The sequence below is a fragment of the Anoplolepis gracilipes genome, chromosome 11 (genome assembly GCF_047496725.1).
Source record: "Anoplolepis gracilipes chromosome 11, ASM4749672v1, whole genome shotgun sequence".
In the NCBI taxonomy this organism is placed as follows: Eukaryota; Metazoa; Arthropoda; class Insecta; order Hymenoptera; family Formicidae; genus Anoplolepis; species Anoplolepis gracilipes.
This window is the reverse complement of record NC_132980.1, coordinates 10836091-10855142: the sequence shown is the minus strand read 5'-3', so window position 1 is coordinate 10855142 and position 19052 is coordinate 10836091. Positions and strand designations below refer to the sequence as shown.

General features: G+C 37.2%; 1 protein-coding gene across 5 annotated transcripts in view; it reads right to left on the bottom strand.

The window, feature by feature from the left end:
* The window catches only part of LOC140670910 (uncharacterized), a 199299-nt gene that overhangs the window by 23433 nt on the left and 156814 nt on the right, over nt 1-19052 (bottom strand). For 4 of the 5 annotated variants that reach the window (XM_072901762.1, XM_072901764.1, XM_072901763.1 and 1 more), the window contains 2 exons: nt 12429-12757; nt 12007-12317 (listed from right to left, as the gene is read on the bottom strand). In XM_072901762.1, coding sequence (XP_072757863.1) covers nt 12007-12317; nt 12429-12757 — 640 coding nt within the window. The remainder of the gene's footprint in view (nt 1-12006; nt 12318-12428; nt 12758-19052) is intronic. The other variant, XM_072901765.1, reaches the window with a different exon arrangement.

Below are 19052 nucleotides of genomic sequence, written 5' to 3'. Positions count from 1 at the left end.
TTTATTTTTTAAGTATACTTTCTTGTTTCATTGTATTTTACATGCAAGTAGCGTTTACTTGAAAATTTCAATCTACGACTTTGGAATATATTCCGTGGGTGCAAGTAGGATACGTTTTTCCTTATGCGAGTTTTTCGGCTCGCAGGCGAGGTCGAAGATAGTCTATATGCGACAAAAAAAATATGATGAAAGAACTCACGATGACACCATCACAGAAGGGAGAAGGAAGAGAAGAGTGTCGGAAAAAGAGGGACGATCCATACCTGGAGAATGAAACACAACTAGTAAACTAGTCGTGGAATGCGATTGCTGCTCAAAGTATACCAGTTGGACTGTATATGTCCTTAAAAAGCCTTAATCTACACGAAAGCGTGACCTTTTCAGTCCCTACCGATCTCTTCCGACATTTCTCCGTAACGTTTGCTGACTCGAATACACCAAGTTCATTGACCTGATATTTCTTGGTAATAATGCTTTATTCGCGTATATTTTATTTATCCATTGATTTAGTCGAATAATTAAATTCCTGAGGAATATTACTTATTTGCAGTATAAAAAACCAGACTGTATAAAAGTATGTTTTTATATCTCAAATAAAAATATCGGAAAGAGTAGCGCAGATATAAAAAATAAAAAATTATTCATATGATAAACATAAAATATTTCGCATGTCACATATCTAAATATTGATAATATTAAGAGACGATTTTCTTCCAATAAATATTTCTAATTAGTATATTTTTTTGACAAAGGATGACTCGTGTCTTCGTGAAAAAAAATCGCGTGCAAAATCTTGTAATGATTTTCATACCAATTTATACAAGTCGAATGATTAACGTACACAAATCGTCTCAAGAGAGATTGGACTCGCCGAAATATAATTTGCTTGCCATATTTAAATTAATAATAATAATGGCAGTAGAGAGCAAAGTATATATCGCAAAAATTTATGATGCAACTGAAGCTAATATAAATCTAAGAATATAATAAAAATTTAGATATGATGAAATAAATAATTTATTACAAATTCATGAAATCAATGAACAAGTTATGAATCAAAATAAAATTATAATAACGAATGGGTTTCGAGCTCATTGTTCGAGTCTTCTTCGGCGCAAATAAATATAAATAAAATGAATACGGTATCGAGAGTAATATAAAAGTCGTTAAAAAACATAAACAGACCTCGGTAAAATAATTAGACGCAAGAATGGAATATTTAGGACATGAAGTAATCGAAATCTCTAAATTTCTTCGCGCTCAGTCACGTTTGCCGATAAGAGATTAGAAACGCGAGACGCGCCTAATAGGATCTGTCAAGATCGCGGCGAAGGCCGGTCCGATGACAATTGTCTTTGCGACACGACGACGATAAGATCGCGATTAACTCGTATTCAATGATTACAAAGACTTTTTTCCAGGATGCGAAATTTCTTCCCCTCCTCGCGGTTTTAATCACTCGTATATGAGAGCTGCAATTTTAAATAGTTTTAAATAGTATAATTTTTCTTCGTCATTTTCTATTACACGATACAATGTTTGACATATGTAAACCTGTCAGTTAACGTCTCTCACTTTTCTTTTTCTTGCGAACTTGCAAGTTTTCCGGCCAACAAACTGTTCCTTTTTCTACATTATACACGTTACCGGACGTGTGATTGGCCAGGCGTGACGGGATAGTTCGCCGGCAACTTGTTGGAGGAACGGCATCAGCTGCAATTTCGCAAGGCTACCTCGTCGGGGGTTGGAGATAGTGAGAGTGGTCGAGGACAATGACGCGCGTGCCCCCCAACGTTGGTTGTCGGGTAGGAGGGAGGAGAAGGAGAGGGCGGGGATAGTAATGGTGGTTGTGTTCACCCTCTGAATAAATCAATAAGTCCCCGGCCCAGCCTTCATGCATGCTGTTCAACAAAGCGCAATCGTCGGAATACTCTAGTTTTGAACAACCGCTCTTGATGAAAAATAATATTTGTATATATTTTTAATTAATATAATATTCTACCAGTCGAATCGCAATAATGAAGCAGACTTCGCAAAATCAAACAGTACGCGACTCTGTCGCATTTTATTAATTATAAGCGAAAAAAAAAAAAAAAAAAAAAAATACGATACTCTTTTGAACATCGAGACTAATTTTTTAAAAATAATAATTATATTAAATGTACATATATATGTCGAACTTTAATCTTGATATTTACGTCATACAATTCCTTTGGGGAGGAGTTTCGAAAGGGAAAAGGTGGGAGAGGAATTTGAGGAAGGTGAAGCAAACTCAAAGGAATTCCCCCTCTTCTCGAAAGTTCGCCGAGGAATATCGAAGGATTAAGGCCTAAGGAGGATAAAGCGGGGGTTCGTTTCCGCAACATGTTGGGCCCAGCTGGTGTTCAGAGAATTCCAGTGACTTACTCACGCGGACTCTCCCTCTTTGTTCGGACAAAATTTAATACACAACGACAATCAAATAGGATCCGCATACGCGGGGCTGTCGTGTCAGACGATGAATTTTACGTAACCTTTTCAAGTACACATACGTACGCGGTCGTGCATATCGATTCTGTCGTACACCTCAGAAGCGCTCTTATGAATAAAACAGTGCCGCTCAGTCGTAATTTCCGGACTTGCGGAGGAAAACACGCGCGCAGCAGACCCTACATTTCGGGCCTGCTGATAAAGATTGCAGGAAAGACATGACATTTACGAAGATACGACGTCCGGAGCAGGAAACTTGAGACAAAGTTGATCCGTCGCGTAATCGTTCTGGATTAAATCCTCCTGGAACGGAGCTCTACGCGAAGGAATTTATTATCGCTGTACGAAATGAATCTTGGGAGCGAGAAATATGAGAGACAAATATCTTGTTAAAAAATAACATTTGCAAAATATATTAATACCTTTTTTTAGAACTATACGATTTGGATAAATTGCACAGCTATTTCTTACAATAGGCAAAAAATCAAAAACTTTAGCGAGCAAACATATTCTGTATAACATATACGGAGAAGGAAGAAACCATTGACATATTTCTTTTTGTTTTATTTTTTTTTTTTTTTTTTTTTTTTTACTTACACGACAATAGAGTAACTGTACTTCGCACGGTGTGTAACGCACCGCGTGACGCACGTGTTACGTCTCTACGGGAAAAGCGCACGCGGCGGTAGATACACGATGGCAAACTCCTCGATATCACGGTCGAGCTGCGGCAGCTGTCGCGCGCGACGCGTGGGATGCCCTTAAAATTTATTCTATTTATAGAATACACCGTAGCGAACTCTCGCAGGTCCAAGTCGGCTTCGCGATATACGAGGCGCCCATTGGAAAATACTCGAAGTCTCGTAAACCGAATACGCTGAATCGCACCATTTTCTTCTCGGGAAATATACGGGGAATATTTGCACAGGTTGAAGGAACAGAATAATTCAAAGTCTGTACGTTCCTTCGATGCGGATATCGAAATATCGATAATTTGTTTGCAAACCATGATTTTTGACGATTAAACATTTTTTATAGAGGTATAAAGAAAATTAAAAAAAAATCTCTCTGTTCCATGTCAATGTTTGTTTAACTGTATTTTGATGTCAAGTCTAATCGTCGTGAGATGTAACGTATTCTTCAATTAACACGTATAAAGTTCATGGTTTCCACACACAAGAGGATTACAACAATGAAACTTCCGTTCTTTACGAAATCACGTATCCTTGCAAACTAACTTACACATTAAATCTTATCTACCTTTGAGACTAATTGGGATTTCCTAATTAACCACTAATTTATCGATTAACTTTTTCTCTATCTTTGTTTTTTTTTTTTTTTTTTCCAATGCGTTTTAACAAACCATTAGACACGGACAATACTTTAATTTTTAGCCAAAGTTGAGCTTTATTATTGTCCTTATCGCTTCTTTAATAATATTATATAATTGTAGGAATGGCGTACAGAAAAATTGTTACAATTTTGTTAGCGCATTGATAATTACGCTGGAATTCTCGTCTAATGAAAAAATGCGTTCTTCTAGTTAAACTTTCCTGCGGTTCTTAAAGTTTCACTTATACGGTATTAACGGTAACTATGCGCGTAATGAATGATGTTATAAATAATGCAACGCAGTATCCGTTTGTGAGAGTGATCTTGAATTTTCCAAGCATGTAATTATACAGTAGCGCGATATACCGCTTTCCAGTCGAAAGTAAAGCGAGTACTTTAGATAAAGTCGGGCGTGAACGAGGTAGAAGATTCATCCGGCAATTGGATCGCGCGCGCGCACGCGCGAGCTCTAATAATCGTTAATTATTTGCAACGACCTGTTCTCCGATATTATTAAGCAGAGTGTCCACTCTCTGGAAAAACACGGAAAATCTAGATCTTTTTTTTCCTTTAAAAATTAGGGAGTTTACGTAAAATTTCAATGAATTCAGGAAATTTTTCAAAAGATTGTCTGCAATAATTATACTTTTTAATATTGCAAGAGAGATGAGCAATAACGATGATTTTAGTTTTGATTTCTAGCGTTTAGTGACATTTACTCTTATCATATATTGTGAAAAAATTTTATCATTAATAAATCGATGTTATATAAATGCCAGAAAAAAAGTACATTAAAATACACGGACTATATTATATTTTATTCAGCAGATAAATATTTATTCTAAAATATATTTATAAGAATTATAAATTGTGTGCGTTTATATAAAATATATATCTCCGTTTAAATTCAATGGCTCAGCAAAATATTGAGTATGCAATAGGTATATGATATACTTTGTTGCAATTTAATATTAATTTTAATGCTTTAAAATTATTTTTGACGATAAAAACTTGGAAATGTTATACAAGTAAAATATGCTTATTATATGAAAGTCATTTATTTCTTTTGAGTACTTTTTCAAATTTAAGTGGCTTTTTATTTTCTTCCTTCTTGATCATATGAATAAAAAAAAAAAAAACATTAGAAAGCGTATACAATAAAGAAATTTATTTTAGAAAGTTACATAAAAATAATTTTCTAAAAATTTTCTAATTTTACCTGAATTTTGTAAACAAAAATATCAGGGAATTTATTTACAAGATTTAGAATTCTAGAAAGAAATTTCTCGATATGTTTTCTCTTTTATATATAATAATATGTAATATTATATTATTCTACGACAAATTTTTGCTTTCCTATTTCAATTTTTTCAAATAACTGATTTACTTTCATGAAATATCATGTCGACGTAAGAATTCTGATTCGTCGCGAAGTGCACGGATTCGCGTGTAGCTAGAATCAAGAGCTGACACCGCTGCCTTTATCTTTCGCGAACGAAGCAGAAACAAAGTGTCTCTGCAGCTTCTTCAAAACCAGGTTTCGAGATGAATGAGAGAGCTCCATACGAAAGAGATCAGTCGCTGGTCATTAAAATGTGAAGGAATGCGAGCACGTAAAGAAAAAAAAAAAAAAAGTCTTTTTTTTTTAACTACAAAAGAGCACACACTGTATAAAATTAAGACGATTAATTCGCGTATTACAACGCGAAACTATTCATCGATCAATCATCGACGATACATTCTTCCTATTCAACATTCCCTGGTCGCGATCGGTGAATCTAGAACCGAGATAATTGACGAGGGAAATCGGCTGACTTTAACGGTACGTTATTAGATCGACAGCAGTCCCTCGAATGGATCGAGTTTGCTTCCTTTAACGGCTCTCGAATCCACCTGCGGCCGTGAAAACCGAGGGCTCATCGTTCGCATGACTAACGGCACGTGCAGCGATCACCGTGTCTCACGCGAGGTGAGGTGCGGAATTAATGGGACCTAGACGCGTTTAGCCTTCGACGGAAACGAAAACGACCTTGCCTCGTCTTTCTAAAAGATTTGATCGTCGCGTTACGTCCAACAAGATTTTCACCGCCACTACACATTCAAGAGAAATGAGCTTTGTTCTCATTTCTGCGAACCCCCCCCCCCCCCCTCGCCCCTTTTTTTTACAAAGCTGGATCGTGCAATTTTTTTTTAAATCGCCTATTTTATATCTTCCTTTCTTTCTTTTATAATTTTATACTTGTCATTTATAATTTTTAACAATTAAATTTTTTTACAATTTCTTTATATCTGTAATTTATAATTTTTGTTTCGCATTTCAAGAAGTATATAATCATCGTTTGACTTAATTTCCGATCGCGCTTATTAATTATGCTGAATACTAACCGTGCTGAATCGATGATGACGGTGTTTTCTGATTTATAAACTCGACGTAATCTCGACGATAAAACCGGTATATCGAGGCAAGTTGTTTTGTAAATCGCACAGATTAAGAGGCTCACGACATTTGACGCACCGCGAAAATGTTATCGGTAATTTCAACCTACGAGATTAGTCGCGCAAAAATGTCACGCACAGGTAAATCATGATCTTTCTCCTTCTTACACAATGATCACGCTTTACACATTTTTTTCCTCCAATCACAAGTAAAAGAAAAAGAAAAAGAAAAAAATATTTGCTATAAGAGCATCGTATGCTCTATTTCAATCTCAACACGTTTAATTCTTTCATACTCTTCGTCTTTACAAGATCGTTTGTTTATAAGAGCTATAAATTCCTCGTGATATGCAATTTTACATTGCTGTTTCAACAAACTTGATCGATCGACGTTCGCCGAAGAGACCGGAAATTTTCAGAAAGATGACAAAAGCGAGCAAAGAATATCGCGTGCAGGTCGTCACTTTTTTTTTATCAGAGTGAAAAATATTGGTTGCAACAGAGATGTTAACACGTTATTTAATTATTTATCAATATAGATAGAATGTACAATACGTTATATTTTCTCCACACATAAAGAAAAAAATAGCACTTATCCAAAGTTAAAAGAAGGTCAAGAATTTAATGAGATACGTCTTATTTAAAGAAGAAATCAAAAATTATATGTATGTTTCCTTGCTCTAAATGCGAGAGATAATTATGTGAGCGACTAAACGTGCCTAAATAAAATTAAAAAAAAATAAATTACTAATAAATAACAAAAATTCTGATTCTGTTAAACGATTACGTCGAAACAGAAGAGAGAAAGAGAGAGAGAGAGAGAGAGAGAGAGAGAGACAAGGACTAATTAGAATATTCGAATTTTCACGAAATTTATAAAAATTCCAATTTTGCGTGTTTCGATTCCGAAGATTCCGTTCGATAATTAATAAATAAAAAAAGACGTATTTTTCAACACTCCAAGTCATCGTCGTCGACGAGGTCGGTGAATGCTCGACCGTGATACCGGCATCCGCTCGCCGCCCGCAGGGTTGGTAGACGGGCCAGCAGACGGGAGTAACGATTGCCACCCACTACCACCACCCCTTCTTGACGAGAGGGATGCTTGGCGCCCCCTCGGCCGCTCGCGCCCCCGCGTTTATCCACCAACATCCACCACCTACTAACCGATCGGAAAACATCCCCCTCTCGGATGGTCATTCCCCGCAATTGCTGTGAAGGCGCTTGTGACGTTTCATAAAAAAGGAAAAAAAAAAAAAAAAAAAAAAAAATGGACCGCGTGACCGGAATCCGGACTTCCTTCATCGGAGGACTACTTGAGGAAGTATCGATGAAACAACAAACGTTTCAAGCGTGTTAATATAATCGGTTAAAGATAAGTGAATCTCTCTTGGAAGTATATCTTGAAAGTAGATTCAAAATTTTGGTAGCTATTCTTCATCTCTTTTTTTTTTAAAAAAGAGCGACATTTTCTCTTCGATCCTGATTTTGCGAAAATTATGATTTTTTTTTTCGACAGTTATCGTTGGATTCTAAATGTCGAGAGAAAATTTTACAAGAAAAAAACGAGAATTTAATTCAGATTTATCGAATAAACGAATTAAAAGTTAAAAAATTCGGGGGATGAGAAAGTCGCGGTGTCTTTTAATTGTACGGTTCGTAATGATTAGTTCTCACGATCGATATTTAACCTGCGTGTCATTTGCCTTAAATTAGATATCCGTGTCCTTGAATGACGCGAGAATATTATTCACCAAAGAGCCAGACAAATTTGCACGCCCGAATCACGCATTCAACACGCACATACATGCCTATATCGAAACTTATCGGCCACGGTCATCCTGCTACGCGTGCCTCAATAAGATGGAAAACCTAAACGTTCTCGCAAAAGGATCGATCAACTTGATGACGGATAAATTAACGAGTAAGTCGGAAATTTAATTTTGGAACGTAATTCTTTATTCTTCGTGTAAGATTGACATGAACAATTCAAAATTAATTTTCTTTTTTAGAAAACTGATAATGGTTTAATACCCTTGTGATATACTGAGAATATAACGCTTTTATCATCCGTGAGAGAGATGATATTTTATCGCGTACATACGTCCGATTATCCGTTATCGATTTCGTTTTATCCAGGTACTAGAATCCTGATACTTGTGTAATAAAAGTCGAATTGTCGGATTTATTCGATTCGTTTATTTATCGCTTTCGATTCACACACTTAAAATACTTTATTATCTACTTATTGGGCAAACATTTTGACGAGTCCGCACGCGCCAATTGATAAATAAGAAACGAAGAAGCATGTTGAAAATAACTGTAGAAGGTATCGCCGAAAAAGACTGCGCGACATAATGTCGCGAATGCATTAAATCGCGGTGTTATCGCCGACGGTTATTTATAGAGCGCGATGTCGATACGCGCTGCAGGAAAGGAGTCCGGTCGCGTATCGTGTCGACGAGCAGAAAGACGCGAATTCAACAATTCCGCGAAATCAAGTCCGGTTAAAAATTGATCGCAAACTTTCATCGGTCATCTCGTCGCATTCTTAGAAAAACAATTCGCGGGAATCTCTCCTTTCCATCAATCATAATCAAATTTATAGAAGACACTGGCGAGGAAAATCAAATGCGAATTACTCCGTCTCCCGAGGTGTTTCTATAAATTAAATAGAAATTAAAATCGTTCAATTTCTCTCTCTCTCTCTCTCTCTCTCTTCTCTTTCCCTCTCCCTCAATTCCATTAAACGCACATGGTACTCTTCTCTCAAGGATGACTTGCGCGCGAATCTGAAAATTTGACGAGGTGTATAGACGAGACGCGCGCGCAGGCGGCCGAAACGCGGAAACATTTGCGGATGAACCTACGTCGGACGAATCAATAACGGGAACCCTCGGGTGCGAAGGAGGCACCTCGGCAGCGGCGGCGGCGGCGGCGGCGGCGGCGGCGGCGGCGGCGGCGGCGGCGGCGGCGGCGGCGGCGGCGGCGGCGGCGGCGGCGGCGGCGGCGACGGCGGACCCGCGCGCGGGGATGTCCCACGCACAATGCGGCGTGCCCTCTGCGCGCGCCTTCCCTCCCTTCCCCTCCGGGCCACGAAAGGAAATCCAGTTTCGTCGCGGGCGCAGGTAGCCGTGGGACCCCCCGAGTTTTCTTGCGCGAACATTTCTGACGTTTGTTTTTCTTATTACGCACACGTGGCCTGGTGGTCCACGCCGAAGTAAGGATAAGCGGACCGTATCACACGACGCATTTATACGACAGAAAACCGCGATGCTGAGCGAAGAAAAGGGGGCAAACGATATCATTGTATAAAATTGAGGAAATTCGTGTATAGAAAATAATTTTGTATACACAACATTTGCATATGAAATATTCTCATTAATCTTATAAGAGCGTAAGAAACTGACCTGATAATGAGTTTATACAGTTGAAGAAAAAAATATAAGAGAAAAGGTACCGATTTATCAGTTACGTCACTGGTCGGAGAAGGCGGGCGCGGGACGATTCGCAACGTGTAACATGGCCGAGGCCTTGTCTCTCTCTCTTCCCCTCTTCCTGCTGCCATGTCGTTTTAACCGCGCGGACGAGCTTTCAAGGTCGGTCACATTCAGCTGGAAAATCGCTCGACGAAACACCGCCAGAGGGCAGCACGTTACGGCGCTTACGGAACACGTGGTGCCACGAAAATCGCGCTATCGTCGGCGAGAGGGAAGCAATAGTGTCACTTGTTGCGATAGATATTCCCTAAAGTTCTGGGGATAAGGTGTGTTTGGATTCTACGAGACATCGCATATGTACATACGTTCGATTAAAATTGATTTTCAATTTTTTTTAATCGTTCCCGTTCAATTATTATCTAAGAATTTCCAAGTAATCATATCGAGAATGGTCAAGATTTCAAAATTCTCAGTTAAAATTCTATTATCTTATGTCGATAAGATGGATATTTGTAGATTTATAAAGTTATCAGCGATTCGTAAGAATCAGCGGTCGGTAACTATTTTCTGTAAACAACAATTTGAAATATTGTTTTGCATGTGTATAAAGTTGTGCGAATATTTGAAAACATTCTACAAACAATTCACGTGGCATCAAGTCAAATATATATATTACTAATGATAAATTCCATACACAGCATTCTTCATTCCCCATTCTACACATTTCCCATTCCCCATTCATTAATTCAACTATGTATTATACATGCAGTGTTTACTGCTACGTTACAAAAAGTCTCAAATTGATTAAAATATTATACCGTTTCTAATAAATGAAAATTATCATAAAGATTATCTGTGTGGAAAGAGTTGTGGCAGAAACATTACATGCAAGGGATAATGAAATGTATATGTGAAAGATATGTCGAAAAATATGATATATAAAAATAGCATGAGACTACACATACTTGAATCAACGAAAAATTTTTAAATTATTTGATCATTGTGTGATAATCATTTCAATCAAGACTAGATAGTGAAATAGTAAATAGGGTGGTATAACTTTATCTCAAACAATGCAAAATTATTGTCAATGTTATATGTGGAACATTGTGTCATCAACATAAACTACTTTTATATAACTTTACTCTAATAAGGAACTTAGAAGCAAGCATTCCAAATTGTCAAAGAGGTAGCATTAAATTGGTGGCACTCAAATGCCACGAAAGGTCACACAAGATACAAGTTAGAAAACTCTTTCACAAGTTACTTATCAAAGATTACGAGCTTTCAAATTAGTCACATCTGTGGAAAACACGACGTAGATGTAATTTGTTAGAGCGATAATGACAACTGTATAAAAGTACCGACTGATCGTGCGATGATTTATTTATGATTTATTCTTTGGTTTAATTTTCTTTAGTTGAACGTTTATACCTGAGTATACTTATTAACAAACAATTTCATCATTTTGTTTTACTATAAATATTTAATTCTATTTATATAATATTTATTAATTATCATGCGTTGAAATATATAAATGTACTGATAAAGCATACTATTATTTATTCTTAATTTTAATTAATATATAAAAATGATTAATTTGTTTTAATTATCTCTTTACAAGAATTTTAGGATATTATTCTTTGAATAAAATCGCAAAGTATACATTGATATAAAAATGTATATAAAATAAAAAGTTATTAATAAATACAACTTATAGAAGTAATTTGTGATCTAAGAGAGTATTTAAAAATACTGGTAATTAAAATTTTTTTGTTTTTTAAATTTGAATATGTGTAAACGGTTTATTGTTGAATAATATTCAAAGTGTTTCTATAAATTATTACAAAAACAACAAACGCATAATCTTATCTTATAGTGATCCAAAATTGTCATTTATCGCTTACAAAATCCTTTTTTCACGGCGATACCCGAAATCATGTTCACATTTGCATCCAAAGCAACGTTGCACGATTCTTCGACAGTGCTATGAATACGAATGTCAAAAAATGATTCTATATAGAAATTATCAGTTATAAGAATCTCATGAGAGTATCTGTTCTTTTTCTCTTAGTACGGTTTGTTAAAAGCTTAAATAAAAGTTTCGACATTCGCGATAGCACTGCCGAGAAAGAAAAGAAAGGAAAAAAAAGGGACAGAGAAAGGAATCGTGAAATCCCATCTCGGATGCAAGCGGGGTTCAATGATTTCTCAAGTCAAGGAATCACCGGCGATGACGTCGTGCTCTCCACGTCTGTGCCACGCGCGCACGTTCAAGGCGTGGTGTTTTCACTTTTTTTTTCTAATAGCGCAAATCTCCGGCGCTTACCTTTTTTGATGAGCAAGCTAGTGACCCTCCGTAGCGCCTCACGAGTGCTGGAGGCGGAGCTGTGCTTACTTTGGCCGAAGTATTTGTTGGGCGTGATGTTCGTTGGCAGAGTCAGCGGCTTCCTCTGGTCCCCGGTGCCGGGCAGTCGCGCGTCATAGGCGTTGTTGAGTCGCTCCAGGTGCTCGATCGACGCCGGTCGCGGTTGATTCGCTTTTCTTGTGGGATACCATCCGCGATTCGGGCCTCCCGCCAGCCGGAGTAGCTCGGTGCCGATTATAGCTTGCTCCAGGCCAGGATTGTTCCGCCGATAACTGAAAATGACGTAACATGAATAACTTTTCAAAAAAAGATAGCTATTAACTACTGCATTTGAATCTATAATCATCTTTTTTCCTCTCGTTGCACACTTTGTGGCTACTCACCCGGTAGCCGTGGTGGGTGCATACCAGCCGGGTTGTCGCCTCGACTGCGTCGGGTTGCCGGCGTGCTGAGGTGTTCTAGGGATGTCGCTGCCTCTGGCGAACACTGGGGTCTCCGGTAGAGAGCACGACGTCTGCATCCCGGAACCGGTGCTGGTTGCGACGCTGCCTCCGCCACCTCCGCCGCCGCCGCCGCCGCCACCACCGCCGCCGCCGCCGCTGCTACCCCCGGAGGAACACGCCTCCGCTGATGGCGAGTGTCTCTTCGTGAACGGTCGCCGGCGGGAGGGTCCGGGTAAATCAGTAGGCAGAGTCCTTCGTTCCACGGGTACCTTGGGACAAAAAGACGATTCGTCAATGAAGAAATGTACCAAACGATGATATCCTTAAAATTAATCTGAGAATTAAAATGTGACGAAGTGAGGATGTTATCGAGCGAAATTATATTAAAATTACAATTGCGATATTCTCGCGTATCACATTGTAATTTTAATTGTAATTATTTCTAGGACAGGACGATTTAATAAAACAATTAATAAACTATTTTTTTTTTATTTCCATTATATATCACCAGAAAATTGCGCACTAATGTCGACAAGCCAGGGGTAGTCACTAATATTCTAACACATTATTGACAATGGAAATAAATTCTTCACACGATCTAACTATACGCAATTTTTTTGTACAACATTATACGAGAAACATATTGTAAATGACATATAACATCGCTTAATTAATTATTTATTAACTTTTATGCGCTGAAGAGGATAAAAGAAATTTGATCGAAGCGTTCGACTAATTTGTAAACAATTGTATATCTCTAAATTTTAATAATGTTTAATTTCACAGAATATAGATATGATGTTTTTATAGAATTCAATTTTTGTTACACGTTATTTTATTCAATTTCATACCATTGGTCTAACGTTAAATATTTCTTAATTCAATTATAATTTATAGAGCCTTTACTTAGCCTTTATTTAATTCAATTATAATTTATAGAGCCTTTACTTCATTATTTAACAAAACAATGTAATAGCAAGGCTAACATGAATTGAAATTTTAATGTTTACAAATGTGACCTTAATTAATAACAGGCATTCTAAAGCAATAGAATTTTGTGTGTGTTTCCGATATAATGGAGATATAATGCAGACACATGACATATGAATGATTAATGAATGGTGGTATCTGTGCGGTTAAATTACGTGCTGCAAATGTGACGATAATCCCCAAACATTGTCTGAAAATGCTATTCGAGTGCCCATTTTCGCGTTTCGATAAAAAACAGCTTTGCTTATTGCTGGTGCTGCGGTATTCCAGGAGAAAAAAGATAGCGCGAAAAAGGGACGCCCCTTCATAAGAATCCGCGCAATTTTACCACCGCGGCAAGGCAGATTATAATTATTACGTCATAAATCATTTTTATCGCACTCCATTCGAGCATCGTCAGCGCGGCGCAACGCTAGGAAACCTTTGCCACAACTTTTATTGCGGCAATAATTAACCGAATGCGCCACATTTCGCGAAAAATTTTCCCTTCCAAATAAATAACAACAGTCCATTCAATGTAATAATTCGTTTCTACGTATTAAAATTGGCAGTGACATTTTGATTGATACTTGATTTGGTTCGTTTGAATTAAAAGTTAAATATTAATTGATGTGGATTTTAAAATTTTTATCTAGAAAAGGTCGACTCTTTGAACTTGAAAGCATTTCGACCATCAAATTATTTGAGAAAAGTATTGTATGTAAATGAATTAAACAAGTGATCTTAATTGATGATAAGTTTAACAGTTGGAGAGTTACGATGAAAATAAGAAGCTGTATTACGGCTGATCAGTCTTGTATCTGATTAGGGCGCCGTGATATCCCGCGCTAAGATGTTCTGCCTGTTGTTAGATTTAAAATTACCGTGGTCGACTTCATTCGCTGGCGGAGCAAAAGCTCGTGGAAAGAAGAAAAAAGGGAAGGCAAATATCCCTAATGAAAACTTTACGTAGTTCAACCAAACTCCTCCCGCTCTTTTCCCGCTTGCCCTCCTTACAGTTTCTCGTCTACAACTTCTTCCCCCGCTCTCTCTTCATCCCCTTCGTCTCGACAAACTTCCCTCTTTGTCCGTTCAGTAATATGATAGCGTTTTTCTCTCGCTCATCAGGACAAAGTCTCTACACTGACGGCGTATAAATTGCGTCTTCGTTCCTGCAAGAACTCGCCGTCGACGTTTGTTTACATCTTGCCGCATGAATAGAGGGAGGAATTATCGGCAATCCGGGGAGAAGATAGGGGATCCAATATGCGTGAGAAGAGTATTTCCTTTATCGCGTTACTATGCACTACGTCATGTTATCATAACGTCCCGCGAAAAACTCGGGGCGTACACTTTTTAAGGTGCATCAAATGAAAAATAGAAAGAGAAAAAATGAAGAGAAACTGATTTTGGAAATACAGAGGGAATATAGGGTAAACTCGGGTAAGATGGCCATAGTTTTTTAATGCAAAAAGCGTACTTTTATTTTTGTTATTTTTTAATAATGTTTGACATATTATCTTCCCTGAAGCTTAACTTACGTAAAATTATCGAAATTAAAAGGAAAATATTTCATAGAAATTTTATATTATCTAAAAAAATAGTAACAACATAAGCATTCGCCATCTTACCCAACTCTTTTAAGGAAAAGATGACCATAATATTTATAAAAAAATAGTGAAAACGAAAATAAAAATTATAGGTCGTATAACAATTTACGTATCTTTATAAATATCAATTATCTTTGATAATGAGTAAAAAAGCGCATTATGTAACGATTATTGAAAAAATTACAGCCTACTTCACCCTATATATTCTCACCTCCTTCCTCCAATATCTTTTCTCTAACTTTAAAAGCTCGCACAGATATAGATGCTGTAGACTTTGGGGAATTGAAGGAGTAAGACCTATTCTGTAGAAAGGGAAATAATTTATTCGCGCAGGTCTTTTTTAGTACGCATTCACCGCGTGCTCTAATTAAACGAGCGGAATATCTCGAAACGCTCAGGGGGAGACAAACTTATTCATTCATTCCGTAAGATCGCGTCGAAAGACAAGACTAGACCTTCCTCGGCCAGAGTTTATTTTTATTCGTCGACCCCTATCGAGAGGGAGGACAGTCAGGTAATAACAGTTTGAGCAATAAGTAAATGAATTCGAATCATTTACTCGCCTCAGCAGGACCGTCGCTCGTCCTTTTCCAATCAGGCAATCTTAAATCATTTCCCCCGTGATTTTAAAATACCTCCCCCATTCGCTAACCCCCTTTCGTTTCATTATTCGGATCGAAGGTAATTGCGTCTCGCAGACGGACGAAGAAACAAATTTGAATATAAAAGTAAGCAAGTCGAATACCAATATTCTTTCGAGCTCTCTGAAAAACTTTCCACATTGCAATCTGTCCTTCGCATCGTTTCGTCCCTTCCCTTCTCGGTGAAGCACAGGCGAAGTTACTTGTCTGATTATTCGAAGTGACTCGTTGCAACAAAGTTTCGCTGACGTAACGATGTAGAAGCACGTATCTCGTAACAAAGGTTCGATAGATCACATCTTCTCTCGTGTAAAATTATTATGACATACCGAAAAAATGGATATTAATCTTTAGAGTAAAAAAAAAAAAAAAAAAAAAAAACATATTTGCCATTTGAGTATATTAATTATTTAAGAATGTTGATTGTGATATTTTTTCGCAGCGATATAATATGATTTTGAACGATCCTGCTTATTTCCTTGATGAACGTACGGAAGATAAAATACAATCTGCGAGTATACAAGAAGGGAAAAATTGTATTAAAATATCGATGAGCTGTCATATTATTTTCAGATTATTCAGAACTTATTTAGGATTTAAAATTCAGAGGATTTCGAAGAACCGAAGCCTCAACGGCATAAATAAACGGCGAAATCGTGTTCTCACAGAAGAGCAATCGGTCTTCGTTCCTTCAAAATACGTCCTTCGATTCTCATAACGCGATTGAAGGGTGCATTCGATCGCAGGAATAAAACGAGACGAGACGAGACGAGACGAGACGAGAAGGGAGGGGAGAGATAAGAGGGACGACGAGTCAGTTTTCCTCCTTTCCTCTTTTCATCTCTTTCGAACGGGAATCCCTTTCAAGCTGCATAAGATATCCGCTTTCCTCCAATACACGACGGAATATAATGCAGAAATAATTTGACCTTGTCGATGAATCTATGCATAATCGATCCATTCGGTTCATTCTCTTCAAAGTCAGATCGTGTGGAGATATACGCTTATATAGAGGGAAAAATCTATATTTTCTGGTAACTTTTAAATTTTCCACATTGAACACGCTCATTGGATTTTCAGCAACCGAACTTTGAAACTTCGATAGGGGATCTTATACTTTAATGGAATTTTAAGTTATTTTAGGTTTCAAACTTCGATCTCTCGAAAATTAAACCACGTGAGTGGAAATTTCGTCTGAAAGTATAATTTAATTGAGATCGATCTGGAGAAATAGGAATCAGCTATTGCGATCGTTGTTCTCTTTTAAGTTCAAATTTATCGCGGAGAGAAGAGAATTTAAGAGGATTAATCTCATCTCCGCCTACAAGCTACTACAGACTTGCGATAATTCGGAAACACCCTGTAGAGGCCCTCTGCGAAATGTATCTTGCGATATAGCTCGTGCGCAGGTTGAATTCTATCTACGGCAGGATTACAGGGATACATGATACGACCTTCTCCCTCCTTGTCGACCCTTCCTCTCTTCCTTTTTTACCCTTCTCCACAAGTCTTCGACAGAAGAGATCCTGTATTCGGAAGCTGTATCAGAGATCGGTTGGAATCGCGCACCCCCGTTCGAGCTTTCATTTCAAGCTCCGCTCGATCGACGGTTTCAAGGACGGATCGTTGAAAAAAAAAATTGCCAATATTTGCGGCCACAATGTGAGCGAGTTTCGTTTTCTTCCCCCGACGTTTTTTTTTTTTTTTTTTTTTTTCACATTAAGCTTCCATCCTGTTCCTTAACTCCACCCAAGGGTGCATAATAGTAACTACTTACAAGGGATGGTGTGTCGCGTAGATTTTTCCATTCGGTCGAGATCAACACGCCGATGGAGTTTTAGTTTCATAACGAAATATAGATTTTACAGACACGTCGTATTCAATGGAATTAATGTATTATTATTGACAAGCGATAGTTTTAATTATAATTCACTGTGAACAGTAAAATCTTACTGATTGTGATAAAAATCAGTTAATGGTTGTGGTTGATTTTTTTCGATGAGATCTTATTGCCATGTAATCAATGAAACTTAAGCTGGAGCAAAATGTGAGTGTTTCCACTGATGAGATCAGTGAAACTATCTCTTAAACTGAATCAATAAAAATGTCATTGCTTTAGATCCGGTTTAAGAGAGCACTTTCTTTCCGTTTTTATTAAGATTTTTATATCGCAAGAAGAAAGGGCTCTACAGTTTCATCGTTCACTACTGAATCTCTACTTTGGTGCAACTCACGAGTTATTGCGCGAATAAAACGTCACTTCAACGATGAACGTCCGTCATTTCGATGATCGAGCACTCGGCGGTCGCGCACAAGAGCCTTTCTCGATGACATATCGGAAAAATGAATGGAATCGCGAGAGAGAATTTGGTGAATTAATTTTTCATAAATTCGAGATTCTTTTCATCAGTTATATCTTCTTTAATTCGGTTGAAAACATTTATTCGACTTGATAAATTGACCCTTTGTATTTCGCAATTATTATTAAAATTCAATATTTTTAGATATTGCGCGTTTGTTTTGTATCAATACCGTAGAAAAATTCAAAATTTTTCTTCACTTTTATTTATTTTTTCATTGCAGGAATATTTCTATTCCTTTTCTTCGAAACATATCGAGATCCGAATTTACAATACCGACAAATAGAAGAAAGAAGGGAGGAAATAAACGGATAGCATGCGAAATGTCGCGGTAACGTTCGCGATAAAAATTGCAAGCCGGTCACAGGGACGAAAGAATTTTAAAACTCACGGCGAGAAAACGGAATAAATCTATTTGAAATGTATTTAAAGCTAAAGGGCGGAAAATACAGCTTGCGGGATATGTCGTCACGGGAGTATTTCAGATTCAACTATATCGTTCTTTCGCGGTTGACGTGTATTTAAATATGTAAAGTCTAAACGCGCGCGTGATTTTCATGCGACAGCTACGTCTCGTTTGTATTTCGTGATTTGTTGATCTTTATCCGAAGACATACGATAAAATATAATTCTGTTTGTAAATATCACAAATAATTTTTTTAGTAAATCGAAACAAATTAAACTAGTTTCAAATTCAAAGTACGCGCTCGATTCTTATAAGACGTTATAATATATATACGTATACGCATATATATTGTTGAGATGTATGTATAATTATTAAAATATTCGATATATATAATTTTATCATTTTATGTAATTTTTAACTTTAAAACTTTTAATTTTTTACTTCTTTAATTAATTCTTTAACTTTAGACGTATTTGATTAGTATATATGGCACGTCGTTTTACTTTTTAATAGTATAAAAAATATTGTATTAAATATTAAAGTTTCAAAAAATAATTCTCTTAAGAAAAATGCGATTC